Source organism: Pseudonaja textilis, chromosome 2, assembly GCF_049901715.1.
Source record: "Pseudonaja textilis isolate UNSWEBS1 chromosome 2, rPseTex1.2, whole genome shotgun sequence".
NCBI classification, from domain to species: Eukaryota; Metazoa; Chordata; class Lepidosauria; order Squamata; family Elapidae; genus Pseudonaja; species Pseudonaja textilis.
The window spans coordinates 238,020,682-238,039,989 of record NC_141991.1 but is presented as its reverse complement, the minus strand read 5'-3'; the positions used below and the strand labels follow the sequence as shown (position 1 = coordinate 238,039,989).

The 19,308-nt window shown below is 33.8% G+C and overlaps 1 protein-coding gene across 3 annotated transcripts in view; it reads left to right on the top strand.

The window, feature by feature from the left end:
* NIPBL (NIPBL cohesin loading factor) overlaps window positions 1-19,308 on the top strand; it is a 168,419-nt gene that overhangs the window by 91,134 nt on the left and 57,977 nt on the right. For 2 of the 3 annotated variants that reach the window (XM_087927378.1, XM_087927379.1), the window contains exons 9-12: window positions 4,451-5,083; window positions 13,758-15,251; window positions 17,538-17,720; window positions 19,093-19,293. In XM_087927378.1, the coding sequence (XP_087783504.1) occupies window positions 4,451-5,083; window positions 13,758-15,251; window positions 17,538-17,720; window positions 19,093-19,293 (2,511 nt within the window). The remainder of the gene's footprint in view (window positions 1-4,450; window positions 5,084-13,757; window positions 15,252-17,537; window positions 17,721-19,092; window positions 19,294-19,308) is intronic. The other variant, XM_087927380.1, reaches the window with a different exon arrangement.

Below are 19,308 nucleotides of genomic sequence, written 5' to 3'. Positions count from 1 at the left end.
ATCCATGACATCAACCTCGCAGCCTGTGGGCTGGGTGCATCATGCGTTGGCCATGCCCACCTCTATTTTAGCAAAGGAAAAAAGTCGTGATACATCATGTGATAAAAATGTGACACTGCGAGTTTGACACTGCTGATCTAATGAATCAGTATGATCTGACTATTTAAGAATCTGAACAGTTTACTTTGACTATTGAGTCTATTTTATTTCAACAGTTAATTTGATAAATTTGTCTTCACATATGAAATTTTGAAGATTTGATGCATTGAATCATTTAAAAAGAATGTTTTGATTCAACTGCCTTTCAAAGTTTGATACCATTCTATCACTTATAGGCGTAATAGAGAAATACAAATCAATCCCTCACCACCACCACCATCTGGAGATCTTTGTTCTGCCTGTTTCTCTGAAGTCATAATGTAATTCAGCAAATGTGGTATTTAAAAAAAATCATTTTAAAAGAACTGTGTGGCCCGATCACTGAAAGATTGCCTATCCTTGTTCTAAAAAATGGAATTCTGACATGGTTGATTTTAGGGATGAAACTTTTTTCTTAATAGTTAATAATTAATATAATACTATCTTAATTCTTTCTAATTATTTTTTATTAGCAATAGTAGATATTTATTTTCTCATCATAATAGCAGATGATAACAAATAAACATGATTTGTAAAGTTGTGTCAGTCTTCCAACTATAAATGGATCTCTAAATAAACATGTTATTCCTATGAGGAACATCAATTGTGCAAGTTAGTTCTACTTTAGAGGAAAGGTATTTTCAACTGAAGAATTAATTATATACATATTTAAACATACACACACACAAACTTTGGCTTTGATTTTCGCTTTAGTAAATGCTAAGCTGACAATAGTAATTATAGGACAAAAGTAAAAGGAGAGTTACCTTGATCATTCATCTACTTCATCTGGAAAATGCTTCTTGAGTGGTCTGAAAGAATGTTCATTGACTAGGCTGAAGATTAAAAAATCTTGGATTACTCTATTGTGTTTATTAAATATATAGAGAACATTATTCAGATTTTTATATCAATTTTATGAATCAAAAAGTATGATATTTAAACATTCAGTAACTCAACAAATTCTTAGCTTAAGTTATACTTAAGTATTTGTCCCTTAATAAGTTTTTGGAAGTGGTATTTGTTTACAGTTAACCATTGATAATAAAAGTTAGTGGAAGTGATTTCATTATATTAATCACTACTAAATTATTTTAATTAGTTGTAGAATTGTGGACATTTTTGTGACTTTTTTTGGTGAATTTTTTATTTTAGCATTTAGATTTTGTTTGACTTACTGGATTTTTTTTATTCTTTCTATAATAAAGGCCAGAACTAATATTAGTATTGTGCTAACGTTATAAGAAAGATCATTTCAGAAAGAAAGGCTATTTACTTTTTGGATGGTAACTGATCTTTTCTTAGAGCCTTAAAAAACAATTCATTTCCATAGTATTTATCTCCATATTGCTAAACCAGAACTATGCTTTTGTTTCTCAGAAATGTATAAGCTGAGCAAAAAACCTTGTTGTTATTTTTGGTATATTAGGATTTTGTGTATTAGAATTTGTGTATTCATTCTAAAAGTCCTCTTGATTTTAAGAAAAGCCCAAGATTCTGGTGCAAATTTTGATAACTTGCTACAGGTAAGTATTTCCTCTTTTAATAATCACTGTCACGGAGTCATTGGGGTACATTAATCTACATTATGGTAGCTAAATTACTGATAAAAAATACACAAATATTCAAATAGAAGAATATGATCAAATCATTTTCTCAAATTTGACTTTATTTTCCTTTGTCCTCTTCCAGGAAGTGAGATAAATTTATTGAGGGCAGCTTATGTATAAAGATTTAAAAATGCTTGTGGGGATAAATATGTTGAATTATCATTTGTAACTTATGGCTTTGTTTCTATTTAATGGAGAGGTGAGCATTTAATAGTGAATTTAACTGAATTGATTATGTAATGTATGCTGTATCAGGCCAAATTTTTAAATATTTGTCAGTTTCACTTGTGAAGTTTAGTTTATAAAATACTACCTGGCTCTAATATTTCAGTGCAAAATTAATTATCTATTTATGCATTCAAATTAGTTATGTTACAACTGTATATCCTTCTTTAGATCCTTTTGATTGTCAAACCTAAAGTGACTGCTTTGAATAGATTTGTAGTTTATTAAACCTGTAAAAGTGTTGTAAGATTTACATGCTGCGAAATCTCTGAATTTCTGAACTTTATAAATTGGTACAAACCACTCTATTTTGTATAAAATCATTAGTGAATTTATATTTAAAAAATCAACTGTGGACTGGAGTTCAAGAACAAGAATAGTATTAGTGAATAAAAATGAAGAATGATGAATAATTTTTAATTATAATAAAAATACAATAATAAGGTAACTTTTGTGAAGTGTGGGCATTTGAGTTTGGGAAGTTAAAATGGGGAGGTATTAAGGCACAGTAACACAGCTCATGTGTTGGAACAATGTATTCTCCAAGATTTCCTAAATATGTACTAAGGTATCAAACATAAATGTATTGTGCATTAGAGTGAAATTGAGTCACCTGTAAAAATAGTTGAATGTTTACTTTAATAGAAGTGAAAGGCTATCAGGATCCAATTAAAAAAAGATACATTAGTGTGTTGTTTTTTAATCTATCTGGTTGGGGGAAAAAGTAACGAAATGGAATAAATTGCTATTAAAATAACAATGCATGTCTTGAAATAGCAATGCATGTCTTGACAAACATTCTGATAGAGCAATGAGTATTGGCAAACTTGAATTGCTCGAGAACATGAAAATTGCTGATAACTAATCAAACTGAGCTATTTGTTCAAGTTGAACCTGAAGAGAAGGCTTAAGAAGCAAAACAGATCTAATTAAAAGACCCCTTATTTGCAGTAGGGTTCTTTCTAAAGACAACCATGGAAATTTCTAGGTAGATCAAGCTACCTGATAAAATATTTGGAAAACATATTTTTGAATCTACATAGACCTGTAGTCTATATGTTTGTCTTCAATGTATATTTTAGATGTATTTGCAAAATATTTTTCAAAAGATTGCATATATCAGAGAGTATTAAGTATTTTCCTTGCTGATTTCTATTTTGTAATATCTCAAAGTTAGATGGAAGTAAATGGTCAATGTAACTGAAGTCTTGTCCAGAATAACTGTACTCAAAGCAGATTTAGTAGAAGCTTGTTTTGAAAAAAATATAGAAGAGCAATTCCATACTCCTTTTATCTGGGATCCTGAAACATGTTGTGAACTCTGTATCACATGATGGAGTGATCGCTTTGGACAAGGAAGAAATAAACTACTATACAATTGCTTATATAAAAAACTATAAAAATGAAGGTGACAAATACATGCCTGTGTTATATATAGATTTTGTTTTTCAAGTGTACTTGAATTTAAAATATAGATATTACAATGAACATTATTAAGCAGTGCCTTCTAGCTGCTTCACAGACTACAGCCTATCGTTAAAATAGAATACTGATGTTTTAAATCAGTCTTAAATTTTCATATCTGTGATGCTTTTTAGTTGAAAATACAATAGCATCATATAAATTAGTAATCTATTCCTACCTTTTTTCTGAAGAACAGGAAGACTTATAACTAAAAAAGGAAAATATTGGCAAAGAACAGTTTGAATAATTGTTGTTTTTAAAAATTATGTATTAATTTTATCCCCACTTGAGTCCTTTAATGGATTCTAGATAATATGCCAGTATTTTTGTTGGTATTTTTGATAAAAGGTAAAACTTTGTAAGAGAAAAGAAATTTCATTTGTTTTATTAAAAGATGTGATAGGAAATCTACTTTGCTTATTCCTTTGAAATATATTGTCTGAACATTGGGGACATAATGTACATAATGTCATGGCAACTACTGTCAAGTATGTAAATATACAATAATTTGTATGTACAAATGATTTCAGTTAATCACTAAAAAAAAAGGCAAGTAATCTGCTAGCCATTAAAAATTATTTTCCTGTGTATAAAATGTGCAAGCTTTTTATGTTTGATGTTATGTGTATATATTCCAATGGAGTTTTAATGTCTATATTTGTGCTTTCATCACTATAGTGGGTGACTAACCATTTCAGGGCTAACCTTGCATTGACTGGTTTTTGTTTAATATATGTTTCTAATAGCTCGTATCTTGAACTGAAATGTGAATGTACTATTGCATTACATTGCAAAAGTATTGCATTTTTTTAGAATGACTCCTCCGCTAGATGTGGATTGCTAGATTGATAGGCATAGATTTTGTTTTGTTTATTTTCAGAACTCGTTTTTTATTTTGTAAAGACATATATTTGTATTAATATGAATTGTTAATAAAGGTTGTTACATTGTGTGTGCTCTCATGAAAATATGAATCTACATAACTACTCAGTTTTTCTAAATTATTATTCTAGGATCAAGACCACCTTTAATACTTCCATCTCAGCCTCCACCTTATTCATCACCTAGAGATGTTCCCCCAGACATATTGTTAGATTCTCCAGAAAGAAAGCAAAAGAAACAAAAGAAAATGAAATTAGTCAAGGATGAAAAAGACCAGACTGAAAAAGCTGCAATGTATGATATTATTAGTTCTCCATCCAAGGACTCGACTAAACTTACATTAAGACTCAGTCGTATAAGATCTTCAGATATGGACCAGCAGGATGACATGCTTTCTGGTTTGGAAAACAGTAATGCATCGGAAGGGGATATTTCTTTTAATGTGCAGTATCCAGGACAGACATCTAAAACGCCAGTTACTCCACAGGATATTAATAGGCCTCTAAATGCTGCTCAGTGTTTACCGCAGCATGAACAAACAGCATTCCTCCAGGCGCAACAAGTGCCTGTTTTACAACCGAACACTTCAGTTTCTGCAAAACAACCTCAAAATCCTTTGGTACAGACACATCCACAGGTTTCACAGCACGGGACTATTACGCCATATGATGAAGTAGAATTGGATGCATTGGCTGAAATTGAACGGATAGAACGGGAATCAGCTATTGAAAGGGAACGGTTTTCAAAAGAAGTGCAAGACAAAGGTAAAAATGCTTGTAGTCTAAAAGATAGTTGAATATCCTTGGTGTGAAAAGATGCTATACAATTGCTGTAGGGATACCTTTTTGACAATGCACAGCAGGTAGTTTCAAAATATCATAATTGTAGAAGAGTATTAGAAATGACCTGTTGCTCAAACAGTATCTATTCACGTTCTACATTCCTAAATCACAAAAAACTATAGTACTTAAGCAGGTTTTAGTACTACACAGGCAGTTCTCAACTTAAGACTACAATTGGGACTGGAATATCAATTTCTAAGTAATGTGATTGTTAACTGACTCATACCCTCATGCCCAGTTTTACAACCTTTTTTTTGCTGTGGTCATGAAATGAATCACTGCAGTTAAATGAATCACATGGTCATTCAGTGAATCTGGCTTTCCCCATTCAATTTGCTTGTCGGAAGACAGCTAGGAAGGACACAAATGGCAGTCATGTAGCCCCAGGATACTGCAGCTTCCATAAATGTATGCCAATTGTCAAGAACCCAAACCTCAATCAGGTGACCATGGGGATGCTGTGATAGTCATAAGTGTGAGTACCAATCATCAGTCATTTTTTTCAGCACCATTGTAACTTCAAAAGGTCAATAAAGAGTCATAAACCAAGGATTATATTAAAACTGCCTCCACAGCATCCTAAACTAGAATCAAGCAAAGCATATTATTGTTGAGTGTGATCCATGAATCAGGGCAAAGACATGTTATAAAGATTTATATCAAATCAGCAGTACAATTATGATTGACTAATTCCAAATTCTTAATGTAGGAATTGTTATAGTTTCAGAATTGTAGAGCAATTCCACTCATGTTTTCTCAGAAATAAATATCATTGTATTTGAATGTAGGAATTGAAATTGCCATAGATTTATTACCTCAGATTTTTGAAGACTATAATACCTTCTGAAATTGATCTTGTGGATGCAGAGATATTTAAATTGTATTTTCCCCCCCAAGGAAGGTGTTTTAGAAATGTTTCTTGAGAAAATACTGAAACATTTAAAAAGTATATTAAAAAAATAGGACTTCCAGAAAAATAATTGTAGATGAATTTGGAAATCAATGAAGACAAGAGGAAGGGGAAAAAAATCCCAAATGGTTGGTCCTAGATTAACATCTGCGGTTACCAGTATGTAAAATAGTTTTCTCTAATCTGGAACAAATTGAGTTCTATCTGAAGAAAGGTGGCAGATGAAGCTTCCTGAATCAATCTTGATTTAATTGATCAGCATGATTTAGAATCCAGATAGCAGTACAATAAACAAAGATATCTATATGGTCTGAAACCATTACAATCCTGGGAGCATATCATATAGTAGTCCCATTTCAAAGAAGTTATTAAGTGATGGAAATCAGAGGGAAGATTATCACAAACATTCCAGGTAATTTCAGAAAAGAAGACTATGCATTGCATAATTAATTCAAACAACTGAATTGCAAAATTGGTGATATAGGAACATGCTATATCTGAAATCTTTTTAGATTGAACAATAACGTATGATTTCAATTCCTCCTTATATACAAAGAAAAATTTCAAATAGTCAATCTGATATTATGTGCCAAAATCGTAGACCAAAGTACTTGATATCAAACAGTCATTTTCAGTTATATTGAATACTTGTTTTAAAGTTACAAAGTTAATTATTAAATGGTACTAGAATTGGTTTAGCCTCTTCCTTTTAGCAATATATTAAACATATTGTGTTGATCTTTGCCTAAATGACAAAAATACAGTCTTGGTAAATTATATCCTAAATTTTTACCTTATTGCTTATTCAAAGTACAGTATATTTTAATGATTTAATGATAGATTTTTTAAAAAAAATTGTATAATTTTTTTTCTTACTTGAAGAGAGCTTAGTAGACACATGGATTTATTCAGAGCAAACATTTCTAAATTTTGATTAAATTGACATTATGGAAGAAGCTTTGTTAACCTGTTAAACTGAACATAACAGATTGTAGCAAGGTTTTTGTTGTGAAAGTATCAGGATATATTTTGAGAAATGTGAACTTGAAAACTTTGAACGATTTATATGATATTATTTGAACATTCACAACTGGAAATAACAGTACATTATTAAAATTAAACTTTTCTTAGGCATTATTCATGAACCATAAAGATTTTTATTACATTTGAACATTTTAATTATTAGATGAAACAAGATAACATTATATCTAAATTATATCGAACATAGGCTGAAATTCATGAAAATGTAAAAAAATATTAAAGCTTATGCAGGTAGTCTTCGACTTAAAACCATTTGTTTAGCAACTATTCGAAGATACAGTGGCACTTAAAAAAAGGTGCCTTACGACTGGTTTTGACAGTTATTATTAATGTAGCATGTCCATGGTTATATGACCAAAATTTGGGCGTTTGGCAACTGGCATGTATTTGTAACGGTTGCAGCATCCCAGGATCATGGGAGCCCCAGCTGGCTTCCAACAAGCAAGGTCAATGGGGGAAAACTGAATTTGCTTAACAACTGCATAATTTACTTTACAACTGCAGTGATTTGCTTAACAACCACAAAAAAGCTCGTAACCAGGTACAACTCAACCACTTTAATAAGCAACGGAAATTCTGGTCCCAGTTATGGTCATGGTCATACATCAACGGTTACCTATAAATATTGTTGTATATTATATGCCAGATATAAGCCCCAAATATACAACAGTATTTATAGGTAGCCCTTGATGTATTACCAAATTTCAAAAGAAGATTGTTTAGAAGGTCTTAGTTGGATCATGAGTCAGTACAAGTGATCCTCAAATTACAACCATTCGTTTAACAAATGGCACTGAAAAAAGATAACTCATGACGTGTCCTTGCACTTAAGACTATCATAGCATCCCCTCAGTCACATGGTCAAATTCAAGTGCATGGCAACCACAGCATATATTTACAATAATTGCAGTGTTCCAGGATCACATAATTGCCAACCTTTCTAGGAGGCTTCCAACAAACAAAATTGATGAAGGAAGCTGGATTTGCTTAATAACCATGTTTTAAGGAATCCAGCAAAAAGATCATAAAATCTGGCGTGCCTCACTTAAGCACATCAATAATGCAAATTCATGTCCCAATTATGGTCGTAAGTCGAGGACTACCTTTAATATATACAAAATAAGTATCATTTTTGCTTTACTACAGTGTCATAGTTACAAGACTAGATGAAATTTTATTTGTAGCATTGTCTCAAATCATATAGAGAATTGTCTATGGAGATACTGTAGCTAGTGAATTCTGAAATGAATTTATGAAAGAATTGAGCCAGAGGCTGGAGTTACCTATTACCTTTCTGCAGATTTTTTTTACTTCAGTTTCCAGTTTCTGCTGCATATAAGTCAGATGTGTTCAAATTATGCTCATTAGGCATTATCTCAACTATATCCCAAATTGAGCACAGTACATGAGTTTGTCATTTTTATTTAAAGTGAACTTACCTGACTTACTTTTGCCATATATAAATTTTTTTATTTTCTAGGATTTTATATATCCTTCAATTTTTTATTTATATTGTAAAACTATTTGTGTTAAAATGTTCTTAGTTAGATAATTTTCATATATTTTAGCAATGGGTTCCTTGGAGATCTAATTCTAAACTGTAGTAATTTAATAATTTAAATACCATTTTTACATTTTGAAATGTAAGTTAGGGTGGCAAACATAAAATTGAAAATATCTCAAACTTGTTATTTATTCCCACAAAATGTAAGAATGTTTTGCATAAAACTTTTTTTTCCTGGAAAATCCAAAACAAATAGATTGTTAATTAACTAGCAGGCAAAATGATATGGGGGATTGTCTTAATTCTGATGGTATTTTATAACTGGGTAGTGATTAATTTATCAAAATGTATATGTTCACAGAAATCTACTGTTTGTTTGTTTGTTTGTTTATTTATTTAACAACAGTAATCCATATGGTTAGGTTTCAGTTAATTAGGGATTTCTTTATTTAATTATCAAATTTATAAGCCACTCTTCTCATGCAAGGTGACATGTTGAGTTGAAATGTGAACTTTACAACATACAGTCCTATTTGAAGAATTTTATAGGCAATATGTAGTCATATATTTGTACCAATCTGTATGTTTCTCCTTCTCCATTTTGTATTTTCTTTTTTGTCTGGGGAGCGGAGCAGTTAGAACCCATCTTTATCATCTGTTTTAGACTTTGTTTAGAACACAGTTACGGGAGAAAGGTTCTGTCGTTATCTGCCATGCCCAGTGTCTTTTCTGCCTCGGTAAGGGTCATTTCATAGATAGTAACATTTGACCACATACACTTGATACACCTGTTTTTCTTTTTTACACTCTTTTTGGGGGAAGATGATGTTACAGGACAGTGATCACTCTCCATCTTTTGGCATTATTTCAGGCATATATTCAAGCCACTTCATTGTACTTAGGAGCTGTTTATCAAACTGGATTCTGGTAGCTGGACAATTCATTGATCTCTGCCCAGCTTGATCCCCCAGCATAATAAATTGTCAATTTCAAACTTATCTTTCAAGATTTGTCGATTCCCTGCCCAAAATTTCATGTAACCCCGATGTTTTGTCTACACCTAGATGGTCTTTGAATTTTCAGTGCTTTTCCACTGAAAATGTGTTTTCTCAGACATGGGGAATCTTGTGGGCGGGAGGGGTAGGAGCTATTTATAGTACTTATTTGTTCTAAGCCAAAAGAAGTTGCATAATACTCTTCTAACAGGATATATAATTTTCACCCATTCTGATTACTGTGTTGGAAGACTCATGCTGCTGTAATCAGTGTCAAAATATCACAACTTTTATGAAGATTTTCAGATATTAAGATGCTATCATTTTCTTCCTGCTTCCTCCAGTTCATACACTGGAAAATGGTGCTAAAGTTGGGGCAATACCAGCTACACGAATATGCTCTCTGTAGTGTTTAAGTCTCAACCAAAGTCCACTGCATCAGTCTCAACTTTAAATGTTAAGTTAATATGTCAGTTACTTTGGTATCATTTCTCCCAATAATTCTGGCATTATTATCAGTTCCGTTGCTGTATTTACTATGCTTTCAGCCACTGTTACCTCTTTTCTTTTTCCTCTAGCTTTGCCTTCTGCTGAGTAAAATAAAATTTTCTTTAAGCATCTCCTGACTTTGAAGAGGATTAATCAGACTCCAATTCTGATAAATCTTCCTTCCCACTATTGGAGTGGGTAATCAAAACCCAGTATCACATTTAGAGGGTATGTAACCCTACACTGAACAGTTATGCAGATACCCATTATCCTGCGCTCAGAAAAGTAATAACTGCCATAGGTTGACCTGTTATTTCAATTGTAATCAAAGGTCAGCTGTCTTGATAGGAGTATTAGTGTTCCAAGTGGCCAAGATTTCTTGCAAAAACAGGACTCTAGTACTCCTTCCTTTTCTTATTCACACATCGCCTATAAAAAGAGGCAACTGATTGACAAAATGAAAAAAAATGTGTTTTATAACTATGCTGTCATCCTATAGAACAGATTACATGATATGCATAGAATAATAATATATACATTTTCAATGGGAAGAATGTCTCGACATTTGTGGAAAAGCTTTCTAAAAATAACAAAGAGCCAACATTTTTGAAGTAAAGATGCCCATCTGACCAAGCAACAAGTCATATTGCTCAGGATATTATGGATTGCTGTGGTAAAATTATATTATTTGATTGTGCTAAAGTATCATGTATGGCTTTGCAGATTCACATGGACAGTTAGCTAGAATGAGATGAAAAAAATTTCTACTAAGCAACACAAAGTTAGGCTGCAATAATTAAAAACAATATATTAAATGGTCCTATCCTCTGAACTATCAGTTTTATTTACTTAGAAATGATTCTATTAGACATCATCCCAAGTCTTTTCCTATGGATAAAAAAATCATTGTCTCGCTCAATTTTAAGGAATCTGTTTTAAAACTCTACATATATTCCTAAGTGCCATCTTTACGTTAATTTATCACTTGGTGTGATCTATGTTTTATGCATTCTAGGTGTTACAGAGGATAAATTTCTTCTGCTTATTGAAATCTTTCTTTCAAATACTCTAGCATCCATTCTTGATTAAGTGTATATTGTCCATTTTTGAAAGGCTATAGAAGGGCTACAGTACTGCCTTCCGGAAAATATACTAATTGTTTTTGTCAGTTAATTTCAGAGTTGCCTGAATTGAGTTATTCTTTTTTCAAACACAAGTTTTATCAAGATTTAGTAAGATAAAAAGAATAATGATACAAGAACCCCAGTCTTTTTCTTACAGTCTTATAGTAGACTAGAAGATGATGACTCTTTTTGTAAATAACGGGAAGTGCCAGCAGCTTTTTACATATTAGTAGCTTGAATCCCTGTTGGACTGAGAATTACCAGTTTTTACACTTTTCCTTTTGTATTACATGTTGAATCAGAGCTGAAGATTGAGGCCAATTCTGGACTAGAGGCATTGTTTTATTTTCAGATAGCAATTGTACTTATTCTAAGTGTCTGTAAACAGCTGTTGGTCTGAAAACTCTTATTTTCTTAGCACCATTCACCATTTGCCTATGTCTTGGTGATACTCCTTTACTTATCACTATTATTCCCCTTGGATTTTCTACATTACTGCATGTCTTCATTAAATGGTAGCTATTGCTCATTTCCAAGTATCAGTTATTAGATACTATTACATAAAACTGTCTTTAGAGGCCTCGACACATTACAAAGTCTTGCTCTATGTTGAAATCACTTTTCACAGGTGAGCTTCTCTCTGACTGTTTCAGTGCAGAGAAGTTTTCCTTAAATTGACTCAGACCACCAACTTCATTGGAGTAAAGCTGAATATGATAGAAAGTCTCATGGTCTTGCTCCAAGACAAGCCTTGAGCTGAAGTGGATTTTGCTCATACCTTATCCTGGATCAAGTTCATCACAACAGTTTGAGTGCAACAGATGTGAGTCCAAATGATAGTACAGACTTGATTTCCAACCTTTGCATGCATCTCTGAAATCTTGATTTTTCAAATCTTTCATCATTGCCAAACCCAAGAGCAGTTAGAATGTGTATTTGCATCTTAGTGCATTGATCTCTAGAACAATAAATCAGGATTAGCAGTTACTAGCTGAATTTATCTTTGAGCAGTTACAATCATATCATTATATTAAAATAGATGTGTCTTAAACAGGTTGAAATTTTGGGCCAGAGATATCAATAAAATCCTATTGTAGACTATAGCTTTTCATGTCTGTAGTCAGGATTAAACCAACCCATGTCTGTATTAGATTAGTTCCCCTTTGGAACAAATTGTTTTTTTTTCTGATGGACATTCTCTGGAAGAACCCTACTGTAATGATTCTTTGAATTATAGTCTAAGCATTCTTAAGAACTGAGATCTTTCAAGAATTTGTTTCACATGTAGAAGACACCGATGAAACTCATTATAGTACAGCCAAAGTTAATGCTATTTGTATTGCAATGTCACTTTCATAGCCAAAGACTTTTTATACAAATAGAGAATTTTATCTGTTCCTGCAACTCTTTAACTGTTAGCAAGCATACCTTAATATCTGTGTCACCAAGGTTTGTGATTCTCTTCCACTTGATGAAAGAAGCCTGCATTCAATAAGCAGATAATCCAGATTCAAACACACTAGACAGTGAGTTTTTTGCACTCCAGTCTTCTGAGTCTTGCACTAATTGTATGAAACAGTAAAGTTTTCATGTATTTTCTATACAGATTTATGATACATTTCTTTAGTTTGTAAGTGAAGTGTACAAAATTGCTATAAATATAATCAACCACCTCCTTCTTATGTTCAAACAAACATACATTTGATTCTGCGTCTCATTCTCCATTAGAGTTCATTCGTCTGCTCTATCTTCTCAGTGGCATTGACATTCAACTTGAGCTACAACAATATCCGTTGTTGCTGATAAATGTGTGCATTTTCAAGATGTGTGTTTAATCTACCTTTCTATGACACTGCTGCCTAAAATTTTGGGCATTATCAGTGCAGGCTTTAGGAGAGGTTGTCTTCATTTCTTTGAAATAATAGCTTTTTATGAGGTATAAATTGACTTGCTGTTCACCATGTATATATACATATGATCCGCAAAAATCATGGTTAACAACAATTTGCTTGTGTGTATTTTGGTTCTTCAAATAGTTTTCTGTTCATTATAAAATCTGCAATCCTTATTCATTGACTTATATTTAAGGCCAAGAAATATTTCCTGTCTTGGCCATCACTGAACTGGAAGAAAAAATGAAGCTGAAATTGGTGCCTAAAGATTTCACTTCTAGAATATTTTAACTAAGAGGCTGGTTATGCCAAACTCATAAATGAATATACAGGCGATCACTCAAACTATTGAAGATACATGTAAGCAACTTGCTTCTTTGGTTTCCTTGATACATTCAAATAGATCTGTGAAAACTCACAATTGAGGAAGTATGATAACTGAAGTATCTTTTACAGTTCCTTCCACAATTATTATCAGTATTGTATAAATGGTTTACAAAGCAATTAGCAAATAGTTAACGAATAATGTTCCCTGATCAATAAAAATATATAATTGTGTATGAATATATGTTTTCATCTGTCTACATGTAGTGTTCTATAAAATGATAAGCACCTTTTAACAATTTTTCTTTGATCTGCAGATAAGCCTTTAAAGAAACGAAAACAAGATTCCTTTCCACAGGAGGCTGGAGGTGCTACAGGAGGAAATAAACCAGCTTCTCAGGACACAAATTCTGCAGGAAATGGGTCACGACCAGCCTTGATGGTTAGTATCGATCTACAGCAAGCCGGACGGGCGGACTCTCAGGCAGTTCTTACTCAGGACTTGGATATTATCAAAAAGCCTGAAGAGATAAAGCAGTGTAATGATGGTTCTCTATTTGTTGCCCAAGATGATGTAATTGGAGTACTAAAACTAAAAACAGAAAACTTCCCTGAAACTCTAAGGAAAAAGTCAGATTCTGAAGGTATAAAAATGGAAGTACAACACAATGAGAACAAACAAACAGGAATACAACAAAATGAGGGTAAACGGATAGAAATTAAACACTGTGAAAGCAAGCAAGCAGAAATTAAACATGAAAGCAAACATGAAAATAGACAGGTGGATGTGAAACAAAATGAGGGCAAACAAAATAATGGCAAGCAGGAAATAAGACAAAGACCCGAGACTCCAAAACAAAAAAATGAAGTGAGGCCTGATACTCCAAAACAGAAAAATGAAGGCAGACCAGAAACCCCAAAGCAGAAAAATGAAGGCAGACCAGAAACTCCTAAACACAGACATGAGAACAGGCGTGATTCTAATAAATCTTCACTGGAAAAGAAGCTTGATATATCTAAATATAAAATGGACATGAAATCTGATCCATCCAGGGTGAAATCTGAAAGGTCTGACTCATTAAAACAGAGACCTGATGGGCGTTCAATTTCTGATTCTGTAAGACGGGATCATGATGGCCTTAAACAAAAAACTGAGGACAGAGGTGAATCAGAACGATATAGAGGTGACCCATCAAAGATGCGAAGACCAGAATATTTGCGATCTTCAAGTAAAGGCGAACATGATTCTAAACATATCATTAGAACTGATAACACAAAAGCAGAGAGACTAGACAGGAAACACAGACATGAGTCTGGTGAGTCCCGGGATAAGCTGTCTTCTGGAGATCAGAGATCAAGACCGGACAGTCCTCGTATTAAACAGGAAAGTAAATTAAGAACTGATAGACCAAGTTTTAAATCACAGAATAGTAAGGATGATCGGAGGACAGATGGTAATAAAAGCAAAATGGATAGTAGTAAAGCACATGGAGATAGTAAAGCTGAATTTCCCAGTTATTTGTTGGGGGGAAGATCTGGGGCTTTAAAACATTTTATCATTCCAAAAATAAAACGTGATAAAGATGGCAATGTCATGCACGAAGTAAGGAAATCAGAATTTAAAGGTGAACCGAAGAATAAGGTTGAGAAGATTGGATTAGTAGAAGATCTAAATAAAGGAGCTAAACCAGTAGTTGTTCTGCAAAAACTTTCTTTGGATGATGTACAAAAATTTATTAAGGACAGAGAAGATAAATCAAGAAGCACTTGTTTCAGATCTAACAAAAACAAGTCATCCAAATCAAGTAAAGGTAAGAGTACAACATTTTATCTATTACCTTTGATGTCTTGATGAGTTCCTTGACAATTAAGTTATTATTAGTAATAATTACTTGAAAATAAATAGTAAAAATATTAGTTGGTTCAACTTATTTTGATTTTTAATTCATATTTCCATGAAAGTTGATGATGATAGTTATGAAATCTAGTTCTGTGAATGTAGTCAAGCAGTATTGAAGATAGCTGTTCATCGGAGCTGTTTCATTTGGATTCCTATACTGAGCTGAGGGTTGAAATCAGTGGTCCAAATGGTTCATTCTAATTCAGTGACTAGTTGTGATGGGATAATTTGATCTCTTAATAATCAAGATTTCCAGTTTGTATTTGGGTGATGATCTTGGCCCACCCTATTTTCAGAATGGATAAAATATTAAAGTTGCTACATCCATACAAAAAGATAATGTTGTGGAAAGTGCTGTCTTAATGTCAGTGAGAAAGCATATTGGTTCATGCTACTGGACTGTTCCTGCTTTGTTTCGTTCAGCCAGCAGAAATGGATTCAGGTACTCAAACTATGCCAAAGTTTGAATGAAAGGTATATTAGATAACATGAGCAGCTTATTTTGTATATAAAATTGAAGAGATAGTTCTACATTGCTTCCACACAAATTTTTGGGGAAGTCCAGTTCCAGTTTATTGTTTTTGAACAACAAATGCCAGAACCTTGCAAACCACTCCTGTCTACAAAACTAAGTGGGGAGAGCACAATTCAGCTGTATATCTTGGAACAAATTAGAACTTAAAATGAGATCCTGAATCATTGTCATGTCTAAGCTTCCTGTAGGAAGCAAAACAATGTAACATGACACAGCAAAACATATGTACACAAAATGTCTTTGCGTCTGCCAGACAGATTTAGGCATAAAGGGCCTATGTAAATAACAAAGTTGTATTGATGACAAGGTAGTTGCACTCAAAAATATTCACTATTCCTTAAAACATCACAGTCAGAAAGGTCTCAAACGGACAATTTAAATTTTGTCTTACGTTTGAAACTATGGCGTAGTCATTTTATGTTTTTGTTGGCTTTGTATCAATTTTAATTTAATTTAATTTTTTATAATGCTTACCGTGACTTTCATAATAGCTATTCTATCTAAAGTTGTGAATTTAAAAAATATATTTTCAGAAATAAATATAAAAATTAGGTAAATGAAGAAAAAGTAGTTTGCTAATATTACCACTTCTATTTCTCAGGTAAACAAATAGGATCACTGGAATTAAATTTCTGCCATTCAACCATTATACTCCACAATTGAATTTTTCAGATTAATTTCAGATCGCATTTTATCTTCTATTTTCATGTAATTCTTAAATTAAATGTAAATATATTTTAAATGGCTCTTAATCTACACTTCTAGCTGGAGAAAAGTCTTATGTATGAAAGTGAAATAGATGTTCAAAAAGATTTATTTATTGCACTTATATGAATTATAAGTTTCAGTAGATATGAAAATGTGATTTGTGAGTTATGACCACATGGGAGAAGAGATACTTTTGTGAAAAGTCTTTTGCTTCTATTAAAGTGGGAGCATATGTATTGCTTCATTGATATATCCTGCAATAGACTTTTCACTTCTTTGAAACTTGCACTGTTGAAGGTATTCTCTTGTCTGTGGGTGAAAGTCCTTTCCACAGTAATACATAGAATTTCATTATGAACAGATACATTCAAGAAGGTAGACTTGAAGAAATTTTCAGTCTATCTGATGGCTTTGATGTTTACTTATTGTTGTAAATATATAGAGAAAAATGTTTGCTACCTTTATTATTTATTTGGTTTGTAAACATTACGGAAAATGTATGCAAACAGTTACTTTTTCTACTATAAGTGCAGAATCTGAATCTTTTCAATATATTTTATATCTGTGAACAGAAACTAACTTCAGATATGTTGTTGCATGCTAATGTACACTATTTGCTTACCCCAACAATAAATGAGTAACAAATGATTGCAAAGAAAATACTATGTATTATATTTATATAAATTCTTTTAAACTAGATATATTCTGAGAGAGATAGAAACATTTTAGGGTTTTTTTTTTACAACAGAGCTTATCATGTTTACATTTCGCATTTTCCATTTTTGATAAATAGAAGCAGGTAATACTGTGTAGTTTTTAAGTTGCTGTACCATTAATAATGTATAAATTGGCTTGGGGTTTTGATGTGAAAAGCAGTATAAAAAGTTAATTTGTCTTATAGATATTAACAATATTTGGATTGATATTCACTCACAGTTTACTCTTGATTAATAGGTAGCATAGATCAGTCAGTGTTAAAGGAATTACCCCCAGAACTACTAGCAGAAATTGAATCTACCATGCCACTTTGTGAACGAGTGAAAATGAATAAACGTAAGCGTAGCACAGTAAACGAAAAACCAAAATATGCTGAAATTAGTTCTGATGAAGACAATGACAGTGAAGAGGCTTTTGAAAGTAAGTAGAATGGCAATTTCTTTTGATAATGATAATATATGTATTTGGTAATGCATTTTCTAGCAATTTGCAAGTCAACCTTGCTTATTTGAATAAAGCAGTTTACACAGATGAGGCTAGTATAGACTGCTGCAATACACACACACACACACACACACACACACACACACACACACACACAGGAGGATTCGTCAAAGGATTCACCCCAAAGGAGGGGAGTGAATTTAAGGGAGTGAATTCTCCTTTGGGGTAGATCCTTTGGGAGAATCCTCTGGGAAGCTTGGTGCTAAGGGTCTGTAGGATGGTTCCCTTTCTCTTCTGTTTGGATTGGAAGGTTTGCCTCTGCTCGAAGGGCAAAGTGGATAGATGGTTCCCATTTTAAAACTACTGGGAGGGGTGGGGAGGAAGCTGCCTGGCCAGTCTATATTCTTAGGGAACTGACAGAGGGAATGAGAGTAAAGAAAACTTAAAGAGGGGGGAAAAAGTGCACGGTGGGGTTTCGGGCAGCTGGAGCAAGAGGAGAGCACCCAACCATACAAGGGACGAGACCATGACCCGAAGCTCTGGGGTGGGAAGCAAAGCGAGGCATGGGGAGAGAAACGACTGCATCACCCTTCCTCCGCCACTTCTACCCACCCAACCCTGAAAGACTCACCGACTTGCAGGACCTTGTTGATGCAGCTGCCGTCAGTCAAAACGGTGCCTCTGCAGGAGGGCAGGCGGTTCTCGTCGGCAGTGGAGTCTGTCTCACCGCTGCTCCTGTTATTGGAGATGGCGCTGGTGAGAGAGGCGCCGGCAGGAACCATGGAAGCTATGCCTTCCCCACCTAAGAAGCAGCTGAAATGCTGCTGGTGGAGGAATGTGCAGCACTCCAAACGCGGCAGCACACGGGTAGAAGGGAAAGCAATAGCGGCGGAGAAAGCAATAGAGGCAGGTGCGATGCAAAGTGCCCCACCGCCACCGAAGCCAACATCCACACTGCCCCTGCTGCTGGGTCTGGAGCAAAGGCGCTTGGCGGGGGTAGGGAGCTCTCCGCACTCCGCCATGATCGGTCGTTAACGGCTGGTGGCGAGGCGTGGCTGCCCATGGGGTGCTCTAGGCGAGGGGGGGAGAAATTAAGTCACCCCTGAAAAGATGGCCTAGCTGTTTTTTCAGGGGTCAAAAGAAAATAAGGCCCGGCCTTATTTTCTGAGAAACATAGTAATTTGTAAATATTGAATTTAGAAGCTATTTTTTAATTTTTCATTAAGATTTACAAATAAATATTTCCTCAAAGAGTTCTGCTGTCTCAAGAAAGAACTTTGCATGTTTAATTTCTCATAACTGAAGCCTTGTAGATTTCCTTTGCACTGATAACAGTGGTTATTTCTAGCTTCTCGGAAAAGACATAGAAAAGACAGAAATGATGACAAAGCCTGGGAATACGAAGAACATGACAGACGTTCTGGAGATCATAAAAGGAGTGCCCATTATCATGAAGGAAGGAGGAGTTCTGGTAGCAGCCGATACCGTGCTCGAAGTCCAGAAGATTCAGACATGGATGATTATTCTCCTCCTCCTAGTCTCAGTGAAGGTAATGAAACTTCCA